Source organism: Mercenaria mercenaria, unplaced genomic scaffold (genome assembly GCF_021730395.1).
Source record: "Mercenaria mercenaria strain notata unplaced genomic scaffold, MADL_Memer_1 contig_886, whole genome shotgun sequence".
In the NCBI taxonomy this organism is placed as follows: domain Eukaryota; kingdom Metazoa; phylum Mollusca; class Bivalvia; order Venerida; family Veneridae; genus Mercenaria; species Mercenaria mercenaria.
In genome coordinates, this window is record NW_026463797.1 from 17,253 (window position 1) to 39,611 (window position 22,359).

Below are 22,359 nucleotides of genomic sequence, written 5' to 3' on the forward strand. Positions count from 1 at the left end.
GTCATCAAATGACCACAGAAAGCTATCCTTTGAGGACTTTATAAGATATAGAAAAGTATGAGAAATATAGAAAAAAAATGAGAAAGTATGACCTCTAGTGTTCACAAAGATTTTCCATGATTTGGCCTAGTGACCCAGTTTCTAACTTGGCCTAGATTTCATAAAGACAAACATTCTAACGTGTTTCATGTATACCAGATACAAAATATGACCATTACAATGTTTGTAAGGGTTTTCAGTGATTTGATCTAGTAATCTAGTTTTTAATACAGATAACCCAGTTTCAAATCCTTCCTAGATTTTATTATGAGAAACATTTTGACAAAGTTTATTCAAGACTGTTTTGAAATTATGACCTCTAGTGTTAGCAGTATAAATGTTAACCACACGCGCCTGACAACATACACAGTGATATTAACTCACCTCAAGTACTTTTTGCTAAAAACCCTGATCTTCCCTTTGCTGCCAGCAGCCTTTTATGGCCAAAATTATTTACCATAAGTCTATCTTATTATGGCTTATTTTTGAACATTTTCCTGCGAAAATTAAACTTTTAGGTTAAAAGAGAGCTTGACTCAAAGAATATGTTGCCCTATATTAATGTTTGTAAGGGTTTTCAATGATTTGATCTCGTAACCTAGTTTTTAATGTAGATAACCCAGTTTCAAATCCTTCCTAGATTTTATTATGAGAAACACTTTGACAAAGTTTATTCAAGACTGTATTGAAATTATGACCTCTAGTGTTTACAGTATAACCTGACAACATACACAGGGATATCAGCTCACCTCAAGTACTTTTTGCTAAAAACCCTTTTCTTCCCATTGCTGCCAGTAACTTGTTATGGCCAAAATCATTTACCATAAGTCTGTCTTAATAGGCTTATTTTTGAACATTTTCCTGCGAAAATTAAACTTTTAGGTTTAAAAGAGCTTGACTCAAAGCATATGTTGCCCCATATTAATGTTTGTAAGGGTTTTCAATGATTTGATCTAGTAACCTAGTTTTTAATGCAGATAACCCAGTTTCAAATCCTTCCTAGATTTTATTATGAGAAACATTTTGACAAAGTTTATTCAGGACTGTTTTGAAATTATGACCTCTAGTGTTAGCAGTATAACTGTTAACCACACGCGCCTGACAACATACACAGGGATATCAGCTCACCGCGAGTACTTTTTGCTAAAAACTCTGATCTTCCCATTGCTGCCAGCAGCCTATTATGGTCAAAATTATTTACCATAAGTTTATCTTAGTAGGCTTATTTTTGAACATTTTCCTGCGAAAATTAAACTTAGGTTAAAAGAGAGCTTGACTCAAAGCATAATTATGCTGTCCCGTATTCCCACAGTTGGAGACTTGTCCCCAACTCCCTATTCCCACTCCAATGTCTTTGCTTAATTAACTGCAAACAATAAAAACACAAATTACATTTTTATGTATTTTTATTCAAAAATAATGTCATCAGCATTTCAAATAATATGTATATAACGTTTTAAACTAGTAAATAAATGCGTACAAAACAACCATATATAGAGTGACTACATTTAACATCTTTGTAAAAAAAAACATGAATTTTCATATAAACTCTAGAAAAACAAAATGATTCAATTGATTTTCTGAGATTCTGACATTCCCTCCAAATAATGTAGGGAAATTACCACATATTACCTTTGGAATAAAGAGTTTTGTTTTGAGTCACAGTGTTACAATTATAGGTCAAATGACAACTTTCCAGCTTCTGATAATGGAGGAAGACTTCAGATTTCACTCTGGGTATCATTTTAAGCAGTCTGAGTGGAACCACCAATTTTTTGTAAGCCTCGTTCACATGAAATAGTTTTACACCATATTAAGCAACGTTTCGAACTCACATTAGTGAGCAGTAAGTGATTCTAATTCAGCAATCCTTACCAGCCCGCCACGGAAGCCCAACAAAATTTTCTAACAACCCGCCCGCTTAGCTCCATAGGGAGAGGGTCGGTCTACGGATCGCGGGGTCGTGAGTTTGATCCTCGGGTGTGGCGTATGTTCTCCGTGACGATTTGATAATAGACGGTGTGTCTGAAATGATTCGTCCTCCACCTCTTGATTCATGTGGGGAAGTTGGCACTTACTTGCGGAGAACAGGTTTGTACTGGTATAGAATCCAGGAACACTGATTAGGTTAACTGCCCGCCGTTACATGACTAAAATACTGTTAAAAACGGCGTTAAACCCAAAACAAACAAACAAAACAAAATTTTCTTGAGGAAAAAGTACGTGAAAGTGATCAAAGATTGAAATTTCTTTTCAGTTAAGGACTTTTTATCATATTTACACACTTTGTAGTCAATTTCCTTTTGCAATATTTGAAAGACAGGATTAACCCACTAAACAAGTCAAAAAAGGTATTAGCACATATCATTAATGTTTGTGGTGTTTATATACAGTACAACTTGTATAAAAGATACCAACTTAGTGGAAAGCAAAATGTGGTCTTTCAACACAAATGGTCTCTTAATACCACAACATTTGTTATTAAAGGAACAGAAAAATTGGTCTCTTGATATTCTTGGTTAAAGCTTTTCGGCAACCTTTGTTTTTCTGTTATTTCTTTGTTACTGTTGCTTATATTTTGCTGTAACCTCACATAAACATTGTCCAGCATACAAACAAAGTATGTGCAGGGGCTGGGCCAATTATACATTAGGTCAAGGTCACCAAACTGTTATACTTAGGTTATTTTTAAGGTTAACGTTTCTCGGCAACCTTTGTTTTTCTGTCATATCTTTGTTACTTCTTCGTTAACCCCCCGCCCCCACCCAATCCTTAAAAAATAAAAATGTATGCTTGTAGTTTTTAGATACTGTGGTGCGTTGGGTGTATCCCGGACTTAGATAGTGTATACACAGTATTAAATATGTGTGTATGTATACTAGGGTTTAGGAGGGTGGGAAGACTATTCGAGGGGAAACCTGCAATATTTGGGTATTTTAAACACTAAATTCTGCATTCTGCTAAATTTTAAGAAAAAGTCATTTCTTTCATTAACTGAAATTTTGCATTTTTGAGTCTTTGTGTTTGAGAGCTGTTTTTAATAAAATGCTTATCTTATTTTGAGAAAGTATTGTAATATAATGAAGGGTAACTGGGGTCCTCCCCAGTAAAATTTTGCAATTTGTGCATGCCGAATCCTGAATTCTTAGGGGATTTCAACACTGAAAATTACGGTTGTCGATTAATTTAAATCTAAGTTATATAATGTCAAAAAGCCTGGGGGAAAAAGGGTATTTTTAGAAGAAACTTTATTAGTGTGCAAGATCCTTGTAGGAAATGCAGATGATTTTAAATATTTCAAAAACCAAATGCTGAATTCTAGTGAGCTTTTAAGGATAAAATTATCAGTATGGTCTTATAAATAGGAAATTAAGTATATATATCTTTACACTGCTATTTGGGAACCTACTTCTATTCATTCTATAATGTACCGTTAGATATACCTGATATCTGGGAACGTTCTTTTGTTTGGATCTTGGATCGATCATTGATCATCAACGAAAGAATGCTCCCACAAACCAGGTCGTAGCAAAAACAAGACAGTATTTTTTTTTAAATGAGAGCCCCCTCTCCGCCCCAGAATATCAAACGGTCGGCCCCTAAATGGCTAAATTTTAAATTTGTATTGACTTTTAAAAGATGTTTTCAGTTATATCAAAATGCTCCCATCACCGCCATTTAAGTTCTTTAGAATATGTTCTTGTTTTATATCTAAAGAGAAATCAAGAAAAACCTTCAAAAAAAAACGCGTTATTAATAAGCTGACCTGATTTCAAATGTTACTTTAAATAGTGTAAACTGTGCTAAATTTAGAACAGGAATTTCCTATATTTGTTTCTATTAAAAGCTGTTTATAAATCATGTATTTTCAATATTAAAATATAATTAAATAGATTAATAAATTATAAACGGAAAGAATCAGAACGACAAAGAAAGATTAGAGTTAATTTCCTTTTAACTTACAAAGGTAATATTTTCTTATTTACATTTTCCCTGCTGTTCATCATTTAGCAGGCCTAGTTCTTCTTTATACTGTTAGAACTTTATTATTGCAGTTTGATTCAACTTTTATCATTAAACATTTATGTTTCAGTCAACGACTGCTGTTGTTTATACATATATTTATTTTAATTTATTATAGAATTTTTAAATGTATGTTTAATAAATTTCTGTTTCGTAGTTTTTCTTTATATTAAGACGTTTTATTGCGCCAAATGGTTTCACACCTACTTATATTTGTGTTCCCACTTTGTGTTGTATTCAAGTTAAGGCTGACCACAACAATATATAGCGTACTTCAAATACATGTTTGACTTCGGGTCATGAAAACATGTAAAAATATTATTAAATATTATTCAACATGTGAATTTAAGTACCTAAGCTTTGTTTTTGATTTGGATATCACTCTGCAAGACCAGGGTTATGGCCCTTGACTTGGTCAAAATATGCATTAAGGGCATAACGTTTTGTGTACCATGTATCTAAAGTTGTGTACTTGGTGTTCTGTTTGGGATTTCTCTCCGCCACTTAGTGAAAAATTTACATAAGTGCTTAAAAGTTAGTATTGCATATATCTTAAAAATATTTCACCTGGAGACATGAAACCATGTACAGTGACAGGAAGTGAGGGTACCAGTATCCTATGGACACACGTCAAGTTTTCAAATGTGTTATGTATTATTCACAATATACGTATAGCCTTTATAAAGAAATCATTAGAAAGTCTTATTATCACATATATGAAGTCGCAGGAGTGTAATAAAGCCATTAAATAAAAACGATAATACACTAGTGTAATAAAGCTTTGACGTTAACGTCGTTATAGTATAGGCGACGTCGGTCAAATTGACTTGTTTATATAGCAAAAGAAAGTCGATTTTTTTATGTTTCGACAAGAATGGCTAACATGTGATAAAAAGAATATTACATTTGTGACTATCCACATTGAATTTATTAATCTCGTTGAATAAAATTGATAAAATGCTCGGCAGAGCCTCGCATTTTATTATTTTATTCAACTCGTTTGATAAATTCAATATGAAAAGACACTCATGTAATATTCTCTATTTAATATATTATAATGAGCAATGTAATTAGATTTAAAATGCATATATGTATGTTTGATATCCTTTATTTTACTATCTCATTTAACCACTACCTCCAGTTTCATATAATTTTAACCAGATTGAAAATTTCTGATTCGTTCAAGGTTCTCGGTAATACATATGTGAAAATTAAAGATGTTTGTTGCAAAAAGTTTTTGTAATCAAATAATATATTCTTAATAACAAATTTACATTTTCGATGACATATGTACGATTGCTTCAGGATTTGTTGATGTGTCTGAAATTTCAATAAATATGCAGGATCTTATCATTGTCAATTTTAGCGTTATGTAACTTGTGCATTTTAAAAGTCCCTCGGTAATTTCCTTTGAATTTAAATGTCATTATTCAATTTTAAAATAACTTATATTAACTCTATATCAATACTTAGAATTTGGTTGTGAGAGAAAGATTGCCACTATCTCTGTTTTATTTATACTGAACAGATGGCGGATAAATACTTCAGACTTGTGTGTTTTGTGGTGAACATATGTCCAGAACCTCTAAGAGAATTTTTCATCAAGCTTGCTAAGGATGATTCTAGCATATCTTATACGGGCATCGGTGCATACCTTTCTCATAGACACCCAGACGTGTTGAAACTTAAGAGGAAGAGAAAGATTAGAGATGATCAGTATGACTTACTGTATCCTGTTCAAGGCACCGCTGATGTAAACAAGTGGGATGTTACCCTTCTTATTACATTGATTACGGAAATGTTTGATGCAAGTCTTCAGCCAATGCAAACATATCTTATGAATGAAATTCGTGGGATAAGAAACCAATTGCAGCATCTTCCAAACACATCAAGCATGTCCGACGAAGATTTTGATATCTATTGGGGACGCCTTGATACAGCGGCCATGACTTTAGCTAAGGAGATGTTTAATGCTACACATGAAGCTGAGTTTCGCCAGAAAATTTGTGATGCTAAAACTAGTCACCTACCAGATCTTGGTGATGCTTTACGGAAATGGTATGAAGAAACAATTCGGCAAATGGCGGACACAATTCAGGAACTGAAAATCAAATTAGATGAAGTTGGATCCAATACAAGGGAAGCGACGTCAATTCTACGGAAGGTGACTGTAGAAAAACCAGGGCCTGCAGGTAAATATTATAGTCAGTTATATTGTGTATAAAACTTATATGGGTAATAATGTTCATAAAGTCCCGTCTTTATCTGTAGATAATCATACTGCGTTCAACTCCATGGCATTCTGTCTATTTACATTGAATAAAATCATTGTTTGGGGCTCAGATGCGAAAGAGTTATTGCACGAGAGCGCGCACCAGATATTGTATTGCCTAATAGTTATGATGTACAAAGTGTGGTTTTGTTGCATAAAACGTCACAGTTTTAATAGGAAAGCATCAGTCCGTGTTATGGTGAATGATGGTAATGAAAAAGAACATTACATTAAGTTTATCATCAAGTACGCACTTACCCCGTAGTCTTTGACATAAACGCAGGTAATCTCTTCTTTTTATTATTGCTAAATGTGTTGAAAAAAGTAAATTGCCTTTCTAAAACTTTGAATTGAAAAAATATTAGTTAAAAAGGCAATGCCACAACAATATGATTGCCCTTTTACGATGTAAAGTTTGAAAAATGTCTTTTTATAAAGATTTTGAGTTTCAAATAGTTTTCATTTTTAAGGGGACAAAAACAAAAGAATAAAAACTGCAGACAGCATCCTGATGAAACTTCAAGGTTAGTATATAATTTGTTATGGTTTGTGTTATAAAGGACTACCATAATATATGTAGTTTTATTGTATAATTGATTCTGCAAATGACTTTGAAGACGGAATTTCTCGTAATCACTTGCCAGAGCACGGTGCTCAAGCTCGAGCTATTAAGATCACTTGCATTCACCGTTCAATACATGCGTCCATCTTCCGTTCACATTTTCCTCTAGGATTATCAATGTAAGTTGGCGTAACTTGGCACAGATATTGCTTAGATAGTTCACATGTTTTCAAAGTTTTCGTAATGTTCCCCTTGGCTACACATAGTTTAAGCTAAATAAATATTTAAACGACATCTTCTAAACTGCGTGTCCGATTTTGAAATAGTGTTACATAATATTTATGTAAATTTTATCGTAGTGACTTTCTACCATACCTGTTTAAAACGTTAAATACATGGGGACTCTTTCCCTTTTTTTTCTCTATAATAAAATGAAATGGGGAAACTTTCTTTTCTTCTAAGAAACTGATTTCCCGATTTCGAAATAATTTCACACGAATATTTCGAAATTGACTATTAAGATTGTTCAAATTTTGCCAGAAAATACTGATTCCTCGAACAACCTGGGCTCAAGAGACCATAGTCACTCCTATGGCGGCATCTCTCTTCCTTATATGTATTTAATTTTAATACAAGAAAATGTTTCTTGGATGTTGTACTACAAAAATTGTTCAAGTTTTTGCACATCGGGTTAAAATGTTACCGCCACTGGTTTGACAGCTTGGGCGTACTTGGTTGAACTAAAAGTATATGGCAGAAATGAGTCTCAAGAAAACTTCTGTTTGTAACATTGCTTACATGGCTGCATGTAGCAGGGTTTTATACATGTAAATCTGTGAGACTCTAATTAGCAATCTAGAGCTACTTCAATTTACATTTATTTATTTATTTATTTATTTATTTATTTGAGTCTCATATGCATATTTACATATCAAATTTCACCATAAAAGATAAAATTTATATCGTACATAGCCATTCTTTAAAGGGATTCCCTATAGTTTTTATGCGCATCTTTCTGCGCAGCCGATACTATCCATGGAAAAAGTGAAGTGAAGTCAACATTTGTTGAAACATGTGACAGATAATCTTAAATATGAGGAATCTTGTATAAAGTAACATTTTTCAGTAATCAAATGTTGATACTAATTTATGTTGTATTGACATGTATCATGTTTGACATGTATCATGCAGCTTGCCTTTGTGGCTGTGTTTTGACATCGCATTTTAGTACAAAGACAGTATTGTTCATATAATGTTAGACAATTAACTTTGTATTGATAAAACAATATATCCTTTTAAATCATTCGGTATTCAATTATAGAAACTTTAAGGATTAAGAATTTTTTAACCTCTAGCAAATATGATCAATTTGGTCAAGTTCAGGCCATTTTGTCGTCCGAACATGTGTTGTACTCAAGCGGTCTTAACATACAATTTAGCCTGGTGACCCATACTTTTTTGGACATTTTTATGTTTCACAACACAATTATCTATACACAAGGAAAACAGGGAAAAAAATAAATTTATGAAACAGTTTTTTGTTTCAAATTAAGAAAAAAATTCTTTACTGTGAGTATTTGTCATTGAAAAAAGTTCACAAAGTGAATATGAAACAATTTTTGAGTCGGCTAAAGGCTGAAAGCCTTTTGACGAGTCCTTGCTGTTCAGCGATTCTCTAAATGGACAGAATAACACGTGAAGGGATGTAGTTCCATTAGATTTCTCAAACTTCAAACAGTTCACTGCATGAATGAAGTTAAGTTGTGTCAATTCCCTTTGCTGTGACCAATATACGATGTAATCTGTCATATTTATGACTTGTAATTGTGCAATAATCGAATGTAATTCATTAAGCATAGATGTGCATTTTAAGAATTGCGCAGGCTTACAAAGCTTGGGTAACATCCAGCGAAAGACAAAAAATAGTTCCACAGGGCTCCAGATAAGATGCGTATTAGCGTAAATTACGTATAGAAATAATGCAAATACGCATGTCTAATAATTTCTAAGCGTATAAAAACGTATATAAAATTACAGAAACGCACACAATGCTTTTTTAAAAACAAAATCTGAATCGTCTGGATGCGTTAGGTAACATAGCCGATCAGCCTTAATTCTCCCACATTGAACGTAAACACGCATCGTATGATTTCTATAAACTTTGCGTGGGTTGAATTTTGCAGTCAGTAAACGGATAAATTATCGGAAGAAGAAGCTCTTACTGGTTTGTTTAGTTACTACTGATATTAAAAATGATTTTAATTCTTATTTTTCGAGAAATAAACAAATCGGCGAAACATTAAATTGTAATTACTTGTAGTTTTTGAAATCGAAAGTAGATCGTCTATGTTTGGCTGCTTTCACGAAACGAAACAACTTTTTTTATGAAAAGATTTAAATAAGAGGTAATTTAACCGTAAACTTCAATGTCAGATACTGCCAATTGCTGCTAAATGTCTTCGTATCATCACAATTTGTAAAATATATTGTTGAAACTGGAGAAAAGTGTAATCGTATCCGGATATAATATTTTGGGTAAATATCGAGCTGTGTTATGAAATTTTTTAAGAAAAAAACTAAAAACAAACTGAAACTGGTAGACTATACTGCCAGTACATCAATCATTAGCCGACTCAGGCCCTTCAGGCCTTTGATTTTCATTTGTACCCATCATTGTAATGATATTGTATTACAAATATGACTATGATATGAAATTAATATATAATAGAATCTGTAGAAAGAATTTGTTCATTGTTTTCAGCAAGATATGTGAATTTGAAAAAAAATCTATGTAATAAAAAAACTGTAGGAATTCTCTTTAAGAAAAACTGCAAGAGAGTAGATCTATATATATTTTAAAGGCTCATAGCCTTTACAATATCAATATTCCTAATTTATTATTGATTCCATTTCGTTTAATAATTATTGTATAATACTACAACTAAAACCATACCAAATCATACACGCAAACAATACTACTGTAAGATTATCTATTTGTATCTATCAGCAAGTTTTGAAGCGACACTCAAGGAATTTCCAGACAGTTTTAATGCACCTTCAGAAGTTGCCGACATCCGAACAAAGCTAAGAGATAATCATCGCGTGATTGTAACCGGAAGTGACAACAGTCGTTACTTTGAAACAACTCTTGCGGCCATAAAAGGAATGAATTACAATTATAAACGAAGTGTCGAAATGCACAAGTCTTCGGACTGGCGCCATATCGATCCTGAAGATGTTGATTTGGTTCTATGCATAAATCCGTTTGGAAGTTTTTCGTATGATGAAAACAAGGCTAAAAGTATGGCTGATATATTCAACAGTATGATGCATACTACGAAAGAAGACGGTGACAGATGTTTAGATATAGTCATGATAACAGACTCGAAGATTCTGGCGGTATGTAAACAACTTCATGATCACGATATCCTTGAAGACGTTGTCAAGGTGTTTGATGATACAAGCGAAACTCATCCGGCAGACCTTACACTTGGTACGACAGTTTAGTTCAGATTATTACTTTTGTCGTTCACATATAAGATATATTTCTGTATTCAGAAATACCGTAATAATAATACTACATATATTTATATTACTTATATATACAAGATACATACATACAAGAATACGTACCTTCATGAAACATTTATTTATTGATTTCAGAGTGCAGAAATCAGGATGTGCACTCAACTTGTTTGGCAGTTAGAAACAACTTGAAAGGTAAACATATTCAATATTACAATGTTTATAATTGCTAGTATATATACGTAATCATTTATTCTTATTTATTGCATAGCGATTAATGTATTCGAAATTATATTTGATAGCGGTAAATATGTAATATTATTATATGACTCCTTATATAAATAATTAGGCAATGAATGGTCTATATTCAACAAATGTTACATTGTAACTACGCTAATCAGTCCAATAATTGAAAAATAAAACTGTGAAAATTAAACAGTTATTGATATTGCTTTTTGGCAAGTCTTTCAATGATTGTATAATATTTAAGTGTTTTGTTTATTATTTCAATACAAGTCATGACCTGCAACTTCCTGAAGCAATATAGAATCTGCAGCGTTCAGGTTGACGAAGAAATCCTCAGGAAAAGTAGACTTAAATTCAAGGCATGTAAAGCTATTGTGCTGACAGGTCCCAAGAAATGCGGAAAGACATCAGTAGCAGTTGCCTTAGCTTCTTCTTATGAACCTTCACAATGTGTACTTCTGGCTGAACCAAACGATTTTAAGACAACTGATTTGAAAAATACCTGTTTGGTAATCATTGATGAGTTTGCCGGACAGTACTGTTACAGTAAAGAAGACGTATACAAATGGTACAGCATGTTTAACCATGTGTATAATGCCATTACGGCAGGACAGATGAACGCGATAATTACGTGCGAAAGAAGCAAACTTGACAAATGTTGCGTGGAGATTTCACCACACCCTTTGCTTGAACACAGAGTAGACATGCCCGAACGTACCACTACCATCAAACAGGAGATGGTACTTCAGAATACAGAAAGTAAGTAGGAACTTTGAATGCTCAAATGATCTTCATTGTTATAAATTTTAAGTACAGTTGAAACTCGGTATGTCGTACTCACTAATCTCGAAATTCCAGCTATCTAAGTACCCTCAAAATTTCTTATTTTATGTAATTTCATCCCGTTTAAGTCAGATTCGACTTACTAAGACTTCATCTATGTCGAAGTCAATTTGAAGTTCCGCCGATCACATCCTGAAGCTTTTATGTCTCGATGTGTCGAAGTATAACATTTTCATGACAAGTAGACGTGGCCACGTGTTGCAAACATAAAATTAATTAAACTACGAACAGAATGCGTTTCATATTGATACGTACTCTCAAAATGAATATAAATTGTACATGTCGTGGTTACATATGTACATACAAAGGCGATTCGATAAATTTTGTCACAAATGGTCTTTCTAAGAAACCATTGTACATAACAGCACGAAAATTTAATATAACTGATATCGAATGTTCAATTAAATCGATTTAAGGTGCATCAAACATGTTTGTAGACCAGAATTCTAAAGCTCATAAATTATTTCAGTTTTATAATATATATACACTGTATTGTTAAGAGGAAGTTGGAAATATTTGATACTAATGTTATGTTGTTTGGGAATACATATTTTGTCTTTCTGCTGTCAACGTTCTATTTTTATTTTATTTTTCTTGAAAATATCGAACGTCTTTTTCAAAAGTATTTTTCGTTAATTTTTATTTGGTTATGTGTGTGAAACATATTTATCTATGTATCTTCTTTTTAAATGCACATGATTTGCAATATTTTCAACATTGGGAGTATCTGGCGAAGTATGTACGGCATGATGTCAGCAGAATTTTCATAATTTATGCATACGGAGACCAATGACAGAATTTGTTGAATCATCCTCAAACGTATGGGGCTACGGCAACAAGTAACTGCACCAAGTATCATTTTAAAGTCTAATTTAAGTTATCGTGAAGTAAAATGCTCGACCCCGTGGAGTTACGTGTACAGAGTTTCAAACAAAATAATGCTTTTAAAATCGCTTTCGAGATTTAGCTGATGCATACATATTTTAGAAACAAAAATTCATATTCTACATGTTCTAATATTCATAATAAGACCAAACTTCGATTTGAAAGAAAGATGTTTTTAGCCAATTCTGGAGGCATGCTGCTTTAATTTATTTTCACAAATGACACCTACTATCTTTAAAAAGGAATGTGACATACCGCGCTTGAAAGATAAAACAAATTGTCCTTTACATGCTCAAAATTTATTAACTGAATTCGAGATTTAGGGAGAAATAAATCTATTTATTTCATAGCTTAGAAATATTTAAATGGCTGTCTTACACAGTATTTGTAATAGTTCACAGACCATTTCCAAGGGAAAGTGACGCCAGAATCGAAACATGGTTGCAAACATTATAGATCTATACACTAAATTATCAATGATGGCATCAGGTTTTGTGACGGAGTATCCTTCTCAGTACTAACAAAATCTTATAGCGAGTTTCAAAAATCAGATAATGCCTAACAAATTAGTACATTAGTGCATTATTTTACTTTATTTTCATGCACTACTAAACTTTCTATCAGGGCCTCACTACAAGTTATAAAATAACTGTCAGTATAAGTCATGAGAAAAATTTGCATGTTGCATATTGAATACAAAGAGATTTAAACAAATGAAGGTCATATTGTGTCTGCCTGACCAGTTGTTGGTAAAATGACCTATTTGATTTTTCTTTCACTTTTGACCAATGTTTCATATTGGCTTCAGTTTATTGGTCAATTCAGAGTTGTTCCCCTTAGATTTTCTTGGGTAGGTACCATCTCTACATGATGTGTACATATGTTATAACATCATGTGTACACACGTTATATTACAAAAAGTCCGATCATGTGGATAGATATAAACGGCGGTAGATATTTTTTTTAACAGCCCGCAGAGCTAGAGGATCCCAGCTACTTTACTGGAAGTAGAAGAGCTGTAACGAGAGATATTTTTTATCAATATCACCGTATGCTCAAGTCATTTGTCATTAGATAAGCAAAAAGTAGGTGATTTTCTTTCTTTGCGTTTTATTGACTATTATTTGTCCAGATCTCTTTGTGCGTCTTTCTTATGTGCAGTTGTTATGCGTAAATTTGTCTAGTTGAAGACGCAAAAACTAAAACACGAAAACTCGACAAAGAAGATTTTTGTCGTGTTTTCGTGTGGGCGGTGCGAAAACACGAAAACCCGACAAAGAGGGCATTTAACGTGTTTTTGTGTCGGCGGGGCGAAGTGACAACAAAACTAATGAAAGACCAATACGGGGCGCCAACATGGCATTCATACCCACGACACGAAAAGTGTTTTCTTGTAAAATGTGTAGAGTTTTCGTATTGTCGTGTTGTCGCCCCACCAACAAACCAACAGGTCATAGCAGAAATCAGCCTTCCTTTGATTACGCGGAACAGTGTTCTAGAATTCTAGACTAATCTATTAGTTTTTTCTTCAGTAAATAATATAATACATTGTTATGCTCTGGTACTCATCACTATTGATTTTATTCATATTTTATAGGAACCAAGAATTGCTTTCTGTTGTCGTAAATATTTATCACGTGACTGTTTTAACTGCACCAGGTTTTATTAAGGACAGTCCGCACACGTTCTAAACTTTCTGGAACACTATACTTATTCACTCCATTGTAGAATGTTGGGAGTAGTCAAAGGAATATAGTTCATGTTAAAGTACCTTTCGTAATTCATATTTGTGAAGAATTGAAGAACCATTGCTGTACTTTTTGTGCTAGCCTGCAAATTCTGAATCTTTATTCACAAAGAGAAAATAATTGCTTTACTAGTTTCTTTTTCAGTTGTACCAGATCAGATGTCTAGCATTCATGGACATGAAAGGGTTCGAAGGTATTATAAAAACAATTCCTTCTTTAGTAGGGAGGCGGGGGAGGGGGTGACTCACTTTTATTTTAAATAGGAGAAATGTTTATGAAGTATCAAAATAAGAAATACTAGTAGATAAGTTCAAATGTGCATGATTTTAAAGGGACCTAATTACTTTTTAGCTCACCTGTCACAAAGTGACAAGGTGAGCTTTTGTGATCGCGCGGTGTCCGTCGTCCGTCGTCCGTCCGTTCGTCCGTCCGTGCGTCCGTGCGTGCGTCCGTAAACTTTTGCTTGTGACCACTCTAGAGGTCACATTTTTCATGGGATCTTTATGAAAGTTGGTCAGAATGTTCATCTTGATGATATCTAGGTCAAGTTCGAAACTGGGTCACGTGCCATCAAAAACTAGGTCAGTAGGTCTAAAAATAGAAAAACCTTGTGACCTCTCTAGAGGCCATAATTTTCAATGGATCTTCATGAAAATTGGTCAGAATGTTCATCTTGATGATATCTAGGTCAAGTTCGAAACTGGGTCACGTGCGGTCAAAAACTAGGTCAGTAGGTCTAAAAATAGAAAAACATTGTGACCTCTCTAGAGGCCATAAATTTTACAAGATCTTCATGAAAGTTGGTCAGAACGTTCGCCTTGATGATATCTAGGTCAAGTTCGAAACTGGGTCACGTGCCATCAAAAACTAGGTCAGTAGGTCAAATAATAGAAAAACCTTGTGACCTCTCTAAAGGCCATATTTTTCATGGGATCTGTATGAAAGTTGGTCTGAATGTTCATCTTGATGATATCTAGGTCAAGTTCGAAACTGGGTCACGTGCCATCAAAAACTAGGTCAGTAGGTCTAAAAATAGAAAAACCTTGTGACCTTTCTAGAGGCCATATATTTCACAAGATCTTCATGAAAATTGGTCAGAACGTTCATCTTGATGATATCTAGGTCAAGTTCGAAACTAGGTCACGTACCTTCAAAAACTAGGTCAGTAGGTCAAATAATAGAAAAACCTTGTGACCTCTCTAAAGGCCATATTTTTCGTGGGATCTGTGTGAAAGTTGGTCTGAATGTTCATCTTGATGATATCTAGGTCAAGTTTGAAACTGGGTCACGTGCGTTCAAAAACTAGGTCAGTAGGTCTAAAAATAGAAAAACCTTGTGACCTCTCTAGAGGCCATATATTTCATGAAATCTTCATGAAAATTTGTCAGAATGTTCACCTTGATGATATCTAGGTCAAGTTCAAAAGTGGGTCACGTGCCATCAAAAACTAGGTCAGTAGGTCAAATAATAGAAAAACCTTGTGACCTCTCTAAAGGCCATATTTTTCAATGGATCTTCATGAAAGTTGGTCTGAATGTTCATCTTGATGATATCTAGGTCAAATTCGAAACAGGGTCATGTGCGGTCAAAAACTAGGTCAGTAGGTCTAAAAATAGAAAAACCTTGTGACCTCTCTAGAGGCCATACTTGTGAATGGATCTCCATAAAAATTGGTCAGAATGTTCACCTTGATGATATCTAAGTCAAGTTCGAAAGTGGGTCACGTGCCATCAAAAAGTAGGTCAGTAGGTCAAATAATGAAAAAACGTTGTGACCTCTCTAGAGGCCATATTTTTCATGGGATCTGTATGAAAGTTGGTCTGAATGTTTATCTTGATGATATCTAGGTCAAGTTTGAAACTGGGTCAGCTGCGATCAAAAACTAGGTCAGTAGGTCTTGAAATAGAAAAACCTTGTGACCTCTCCAGAGGCCATACCCTTGAATGGATCTTCATGAAATTGGTCAAAATGTTCACCTTGATGATATCTAGGTCAAGTTTGAAACTGGGTCACGTGCCTTAAAAAACTAGGTCAATAGGTCAAATAATAGAAAAATCTTGTGACCTCTCTAGAGACCATATTTTTCAATGGATCTTCATGAAAATTGGTCAGAATTTTTATCTTTATAATATCTAGGTCAAGTTCAAAACTGGGTCACATGAGCTCAAAAACTAGGTCACTATGTCAAATAATAGAAAAAACGACGTCATACTCAAAACTGGATCATGTGGGAAGAGGTAAGCGATTCAGGACCATCATGGTCCTCTTGTTTATTAATGCAATACTCTCATATATGTAAATAAAATGTATTTTGCAAAAGTGACCGTAGTTAAAAACTTATTGATATATAATTTTTAAGAGGCAACACATATTTAAAAGGAGTAAAACAGACAAGTAATTTCTAAAAATATGAAAATGATGATTATACTTCTTACAAACATTTGATTTTACAAGCTTTTACATTTTATGTTTGTTATTTCATAATGTCCTACATGCGTTTTATGTCAAAGTACATGTATATGTACAGAAAGAAAGATATTCAACATGTTCACTGTCATAATCAGCTTTGTCCGTTGCGGGATAGTTCTCCAAATAGGCATGTAAATGCGGATGTGAATGTCAAGCTAAAGGGTATGTGTTTAGGCAGTAAAGAGGGCCTTGGACTTTGATATTTTGTATGTGACATCATCTAGTGGTCTTCTACTAAGATTGTTCAAATTATCCCCCTAGGGTCAAATATGGCCCCGTCCCGGGGGTCACATGGCTTACATAGACTTATATAGGGAAAAACTTTGAAAATCTTCTTGTCCAAACCACAAAGCCTAGGGCTTTGGCATTTGTAATGTTGCATCATCCAGTGGTTCTCTACCAAGTTTGTTCAAATTATCCCCCTAGGGTCAAATATAGCCCCGCCCTGGGGGTCACATAGTTCATATAGACTTATATAGGGAAAAGCTTTTAAAATCTTCTTGTCAATAACCTACAACATTCAAATTTGGACCACATGTATGGTTTTGAGTGGCAAGATGAACCTTGACATGAGTTGACCTTGATTTTGACCTAGTGACCTACTTTTACATTTCTGTAGCTACAGCCTTCAAATTTGGACCACATGCATAGTTTTGTGCACTGAAAAAAACTTTGACCTTGACATTGACCTAGTGACCTACTTTCACATTTTTGAAGGTACAGGCTTCAAATTTGGACCACATGCATAGTTTCGTGTTCCGAATGAAATTTGACCGTGATTTTGACCTAGTGACCTACTTTCACATTTCTCAAGCTACACCCTTCAAATTTGGACAAATGCATAGTTTTGTGTATCGAAACAAACTTTGACCTTTACATTGACCTAGTGACCTACTTACACATTTTTGAAGGTACAGGCTTCAAATTTGTACCACATGCATAGTTCTGTGTTCCGAAATAAAATTTGACCTTGATTTAGACCTAGTGACTTACTTTAACATTTCTCGAGCTAAAGCCTTCAAATTTGGACCACTTGCCTAGTTTTGTGTACCGAAATGAACTTTACCTTAAGATTGACCTAGTGACCTACTTTCACATTTTTATAGCTACAGGCTTCAAATTTAGTCCATATGCATAGGATTGTGTACCGAAACAAACTTTGACCTCGACATTGACCTAGTGACCTACTTTCACATTTTTAAGGTACAGGCTTTAAATTTGGACCACATGCATAGATGTGTGTTCTGAAGTGTAATTTGACCTTGATTTTGACCTAGTGACCTACTTTCACATTTCTCAAGCTACAGCCTTCAAATTTGGACCACTTGCATAGTTTTGTGTACCGAAGTAAACTTTGACCTTAAGATTGACCTAGTAACCTACTTTCAAATTTCTCAAACTACAGCCTTCAAACTTGATGCACATGCATAGTTTTGTGTACAAAGAACTTTGTCCTTGAAATTGATCTAGTGACCTACTTTCACATTTCTCAAGCTACAGCTTTCGAATTTGGACCATATGCACAGTGTTGTGTACGGAAATGAAATTTGTCCTTGAGCTAGTCAATAAGTCTTGAAATTTAGAACACTCAAAAATGGCACATTGGTGGGCGCCAAGATCACTCTGTTTCTTGATTTCTGTATTTCAATACAGTTTAAGAATAAATTAAGTAAAGAAATAGTTTTCTCAGAGCATTGATTCCTAACACAGTGTAAGTGGATCCTCCTTAATCCAAACCCTTCTTATCCAGACACCTCTCTAAACCGAACGAATTGTTTGGTCTCGATATTTTTATTCATTCTCTATTGTGAAAAATAACCTTGTAATCCATTACCTCTCTACTCCAAAAACATGAACATACTTTTGAGATTTTTCATCTTCCACACTGTTCAGTCTGTGTACAGTTTTAATTCTTGCTCTTTTAGAAGTGTGAACAAACAGCAAGCTCCGTAACACTGGTAGTCACATGTCATGTCTGATGTTTATTTTGTAGATGCATGCAATTACCACAAACTTGAAAGATACAATTGAAATTTATAAGAATAGATACATTTGTGATAAGTACTGCCAGTGTAAAAGAGCCTCATAAATTTTCTAATTCTGGACCTCCCTTGCATATTTTTGTGCAATTTGTTCATTTAGAGCAGGTATTTGATTCCATGTAAGTGGTACTAAACCAGATATTAGAATAACCGGACTAGTAAACTATTCTCTTTTTAGCTACTTTCTGCGAATTTAAGAATGTTAAAATCAATAAGAAAAGTAAATTTAATATGATAATTGAAAACACACTGGACAGAGCTACATGTTGCTTATACTCTAATCATGTTTATTAATCCATTCACAAGTAGATAGATATATACAGCTTGTAAAACAAAGAGCATAAATTTTCGGTCAGAAATAGAAATATTTCTAATCAGAAAACCCTTGTAATCTGAACTTTTTTCTGGTCAGATCATGTTCGGATTAGAGAGGTTCCGCTGTAGTAATTGGTGTTAAAGAAACGCATAATATTTACATACGTAAATATAAATTACGTCATGACGTTTGAAAGGCGCATAACAAGGTAGAATTTCGGTTTAGTTTTATTATCTGTAGCGTAACTTTCTCTATAAAAACCGTATGAAGGAATGAAACAAAGAGCCACTGTTAAGATTTGTATCAAGTAATATACGAATCTACTAGTTAAATGTAGTGGTATGACACCATTTCCAGCACGGGTGAAAAGACCGGAAACTCCTTTTTGGATGCAAAGTTTGACCATAGACATTGCGATCAAAGTCATTCTATAATGTACAATTTAAAACAACCCATGTCAGTAAGTATCTCTGACGCAATGTCTAAAGCAACTGCACACTGATGTATGCAAATGAGGACATAAGATGTTTTAAATAACTGTAAGAAATGATCAGACAAAGACTAATATAATACTTATATCATAAGTATTACAATCAATTTACAACAGGTTGATGTCAATAAGTTTATGCATTTTGTGGATAAAATCATAGTTTGTGTGAAGCTTCCAAAATAAATACTAATCAGATAAAATAAGAGGCTTTCTTAACAACTTCATTTCGAAACTTGTTAATTATTCATTTTATAATTTTAGAGTTAAACATACCCAAGCAAGTTTCCCCAGTGCACCAACACAATCTGCACGAAGACTAAAGCCTTCACAGTCGAGGCCGGTCCAATGTGAAATAACGCAACACAACGTTTGTGTAAATGGAGACAAAGCGCATTGTGTCATTCGAGGTAGTTGTCTTTTGCCTTCAGGGGGGATTATTTTAGCAGATAATAGAAACAACAAACTGAAGAAACTTGATGATAGGTACCAGGTGATCAGTGTGTGTGATTTACCTTACTGTCCTAGGGATGTTTGTTACATTGGTAACAATAAAGCAGTTGTAACTATATACCGTGGTACATTGCAGTTTGTGGATGTCGGAGGTAATATGACACTGATCGAATCTGTTGATACAGATCATCATTGTAAAGGTGTGACCTGTCGTGATAACAAGTTATATGTTATAGATGACTGTTCCATCCATGTATATAGTACAAATGGTACAAAGCAATGCGTTTTGTATACACACCAGTCTGGCAATCCTTACTTCCAAAATATTGCATTAAATGATGCTAGCAGTTTGATATATCTCGTAGGCCTTCAAGGAATTATTGTTACTCTTGACAGTTCGGGGAACCACTTGTACACATTGAATGATTCAGAACTCCATGAAGCCAGTGGAGTTTGTGTAGATGGCGAAGGTCATGTCCTGGTATCTTGCTACGAAACCCCATCCAAAATATTACAATTAAGTTCTGATGGTAAACGGATATTTGGAATTATAGCAGACGAATCAGATGGCTTAGAATATCCAGGAACATTGCTTTTTGATAACGAAAATAAAGTCGTGATAGCAGCTGGTTTCTATAATTACATCTGTGTTTTGAAAAAACAGCAATAAGCCATAACTGTAAGTTGACTATATTGTTGATAATATACTATATTTTTAAAAGTCAATACATTGTACATGTTTTAGAGCCATGATCGACTGTGTGTTATTTAACGACAAAAATTTTCAATCTTGATTGTACCGCTAATATTAATATGTAATTGTCAGCGACGGTCAAATTCTGTGAACTGCTATGCACGCGCTCTGTTTTGTTTGTTTTTGATTTCCACAATAAATCTGGAATAGCCCCCTTTCAATTAGATAAAAGAAAAGTGAAAACTACATGTATCTACATTGTACGTATATAAGTATGACTGTCGAATAATATCAGCGAGTGAAAATGTGATAAATATACTACTCGATGTATGATTTCAAATCAGACTATGATCATCTTGAGCGGTGTTACTACAAAAGAGTAAAGATGCTTTGTTTCCTGAATAAACCATCCAAGCAGATTCTGCAAGAATTTAAAATGTTGATTCTTTTCCATCTTAATGTTTATATATATGTAAGCGGAAACTATAGTCCATGTTCTACCTCATATAGGGTGCCCCTAACGATAAAATGTAAGGGTAGACAAGCAGGAAAAAACAACAAATTTGGGTACCGCACAGGGATGACAGGCATGCAAAAAATGGTGGACACCAAACTCACTTATGGCAAAAGGACAGTGAGCGTAAATGCAAGGGGGCGATGGTGGAGAAGGAGAGGAAAGAAACATCAACAAATAAAATGAGACAATATACTCATGAACATGAAAAAGGACAAGGAAAAAAATGAAACTAAGGATTTAAAAACGTTCAGGGCATGTCATCCTTGCACTTACCATACTTTCAACAAGACATTGTAAATAAAATAACTCTTCGCTGAGAAAGGCTCTAACATTCATGACAAAATAGCAAACTAAGTCAAGTAAAATATATATTTAGTGTAAAAAAATTACACATTGATTAAAATAATAAACATTATTATCCGAAGTCTATACACTGCATAGTATGGGTGTTGTGTAAGACCAAGGTTTAGAAATTTTTTAAGTTTGTGTTATTTTCCATTATCTGAAATAAAACTTAGTGAAAACCTTCCGTACTTTATGATATGGGTAACCCTGTTATAAAAAACTTTAAGGTAATATGAAGATTTCTATCATAAAAATCCTTTAACTTTATGCAAGCTCTTGCAAAAGGAATAATTTGTAAAATATAGACACCGTCAGGTGCCGCTCGAATGACACCCCCATCCGGGTGTAGGTAGTAGACAACTTCAAAATTGAAATCGTCTCTTTTATCATATATTTTATCATAAAATTCAGCAGCCTCTCACATTATTGCTGCTGTAGCTAGCATTATAGCAGAAGGCTTGAGATATACCGTTTCAGAAATAGCTGTAACAGTGGGTATTTCTTCGGGATGTGTTCAAAAAATTCTTAAAACTCGCTTGAAATTATCAAAGGTGTATGCAAGGTCGATACCTCCATATTTTGACAAAAGACTTAATAAAAGCCCAAAGAGACAATGTTGCAAAACACGTTTAACTATTTATCAAACGTGTAGAAGAAAGGATGTTTAACGAACTTCTTACGTGAATGAAACATCAGCACATTATTTCGACCTTTAAAGGCAGGTAAGGAACAAACAGTGGCTTAGGACAGGGCAAAAACGACTAGTTACCACAAAAAGATATTAATCAAACCGTGACTGTTATCAGTTTCAAAGTGATATATTTCGAATGAGTATATAACTGCTTTTTCTTTTGTATTTTATCTGAAACTTATGTTTTCTTTAGCAGTTTATT

The 22,359-nt window shown here is 34.0% G+C and overlaps 1 protein-coding gene across 5 annotated transcripts; it reads left to right on the forward strand.

Annotated features, from left to right (window-relative positions):
- The first annotated feature begins 3,881 nt into the window (after window positions 1-3,881).
- Window positions 3,882-21,650, forward strand: LOC128554937 (uncharacterized). Of its 5 annotated transcripts, XR_008369734.1 has the most exons (10): window positions 3,882-4,006; window positions 5,591-6,254; window positions 6,805-6,858; window positions 9,904-10,389; window positions 10,560-10,616; window positions 10,938-11,426; window positions 14,288-14,336; window positions 19,722-19,867; window positions 20,307-20,589; window positions 21,115-21,650. XR_008369734.1 is itself a non-coding variant. In XM_053536270.1 (9 exons), the coding sequence occupies exons 2-9, from the start codon at window positions 5,591-5,593 to the stop codon at window positions 20,330-20,332; spliced, it is 1,971 nt and encodes a 656-aa protein (XP_053392245.1). In that variant the 5' UTR covers window positions 3,882-4,006; the 3' UTR covers window positions 20,333-21,650. The 5 variants fall into 5 exon arrangements, 1 of the variants encoding a protein (XP_053392245.1); XR_008369737.1 differs by lacking the exons at window positions 20,307-20,589; window positions 21,115-21,650 and adding an exon at window positions 13,366-13,480 and having other exon boundaries at window positions 14,276-14,336; window positions 19,722-19,821; XR_008369736.1 differs by lacking the exons at window positions 20,307-20,589; window positions 21,115-21,650 and adding an exon at window positions 13,366-13,480 and having other exon boundaries at window positions 19,722-19,810.
- The last annotated feature ends 709 nt before the right edge of the window (window positions 21,651-22,359 follow it).

Bases quoted from the DNA above. Each gene is read 5' to 3' on its own strand.
- LOC128554937 (XM_053536270.1), top strand. From the start codon at position 5,591: ATGGCGGATAAATACTTCAGACTTGTGTGTTTTGTGGTGAACATATGT. The intron at 6,255-6,804 runs GTAAATATTATA...TTCATTTTTAAG, and splicing joins AGAAAAACCAGGGCCTGCAG to GGGACAAAAACAAAAGAATA. The intron at 10,390-10,559 runs GTACGACAGTTT...TATTGATTTCAG, and splicing joins TCCGGCAGACCTTACACTTG to AGTGCAGAAATCAGGATGTG.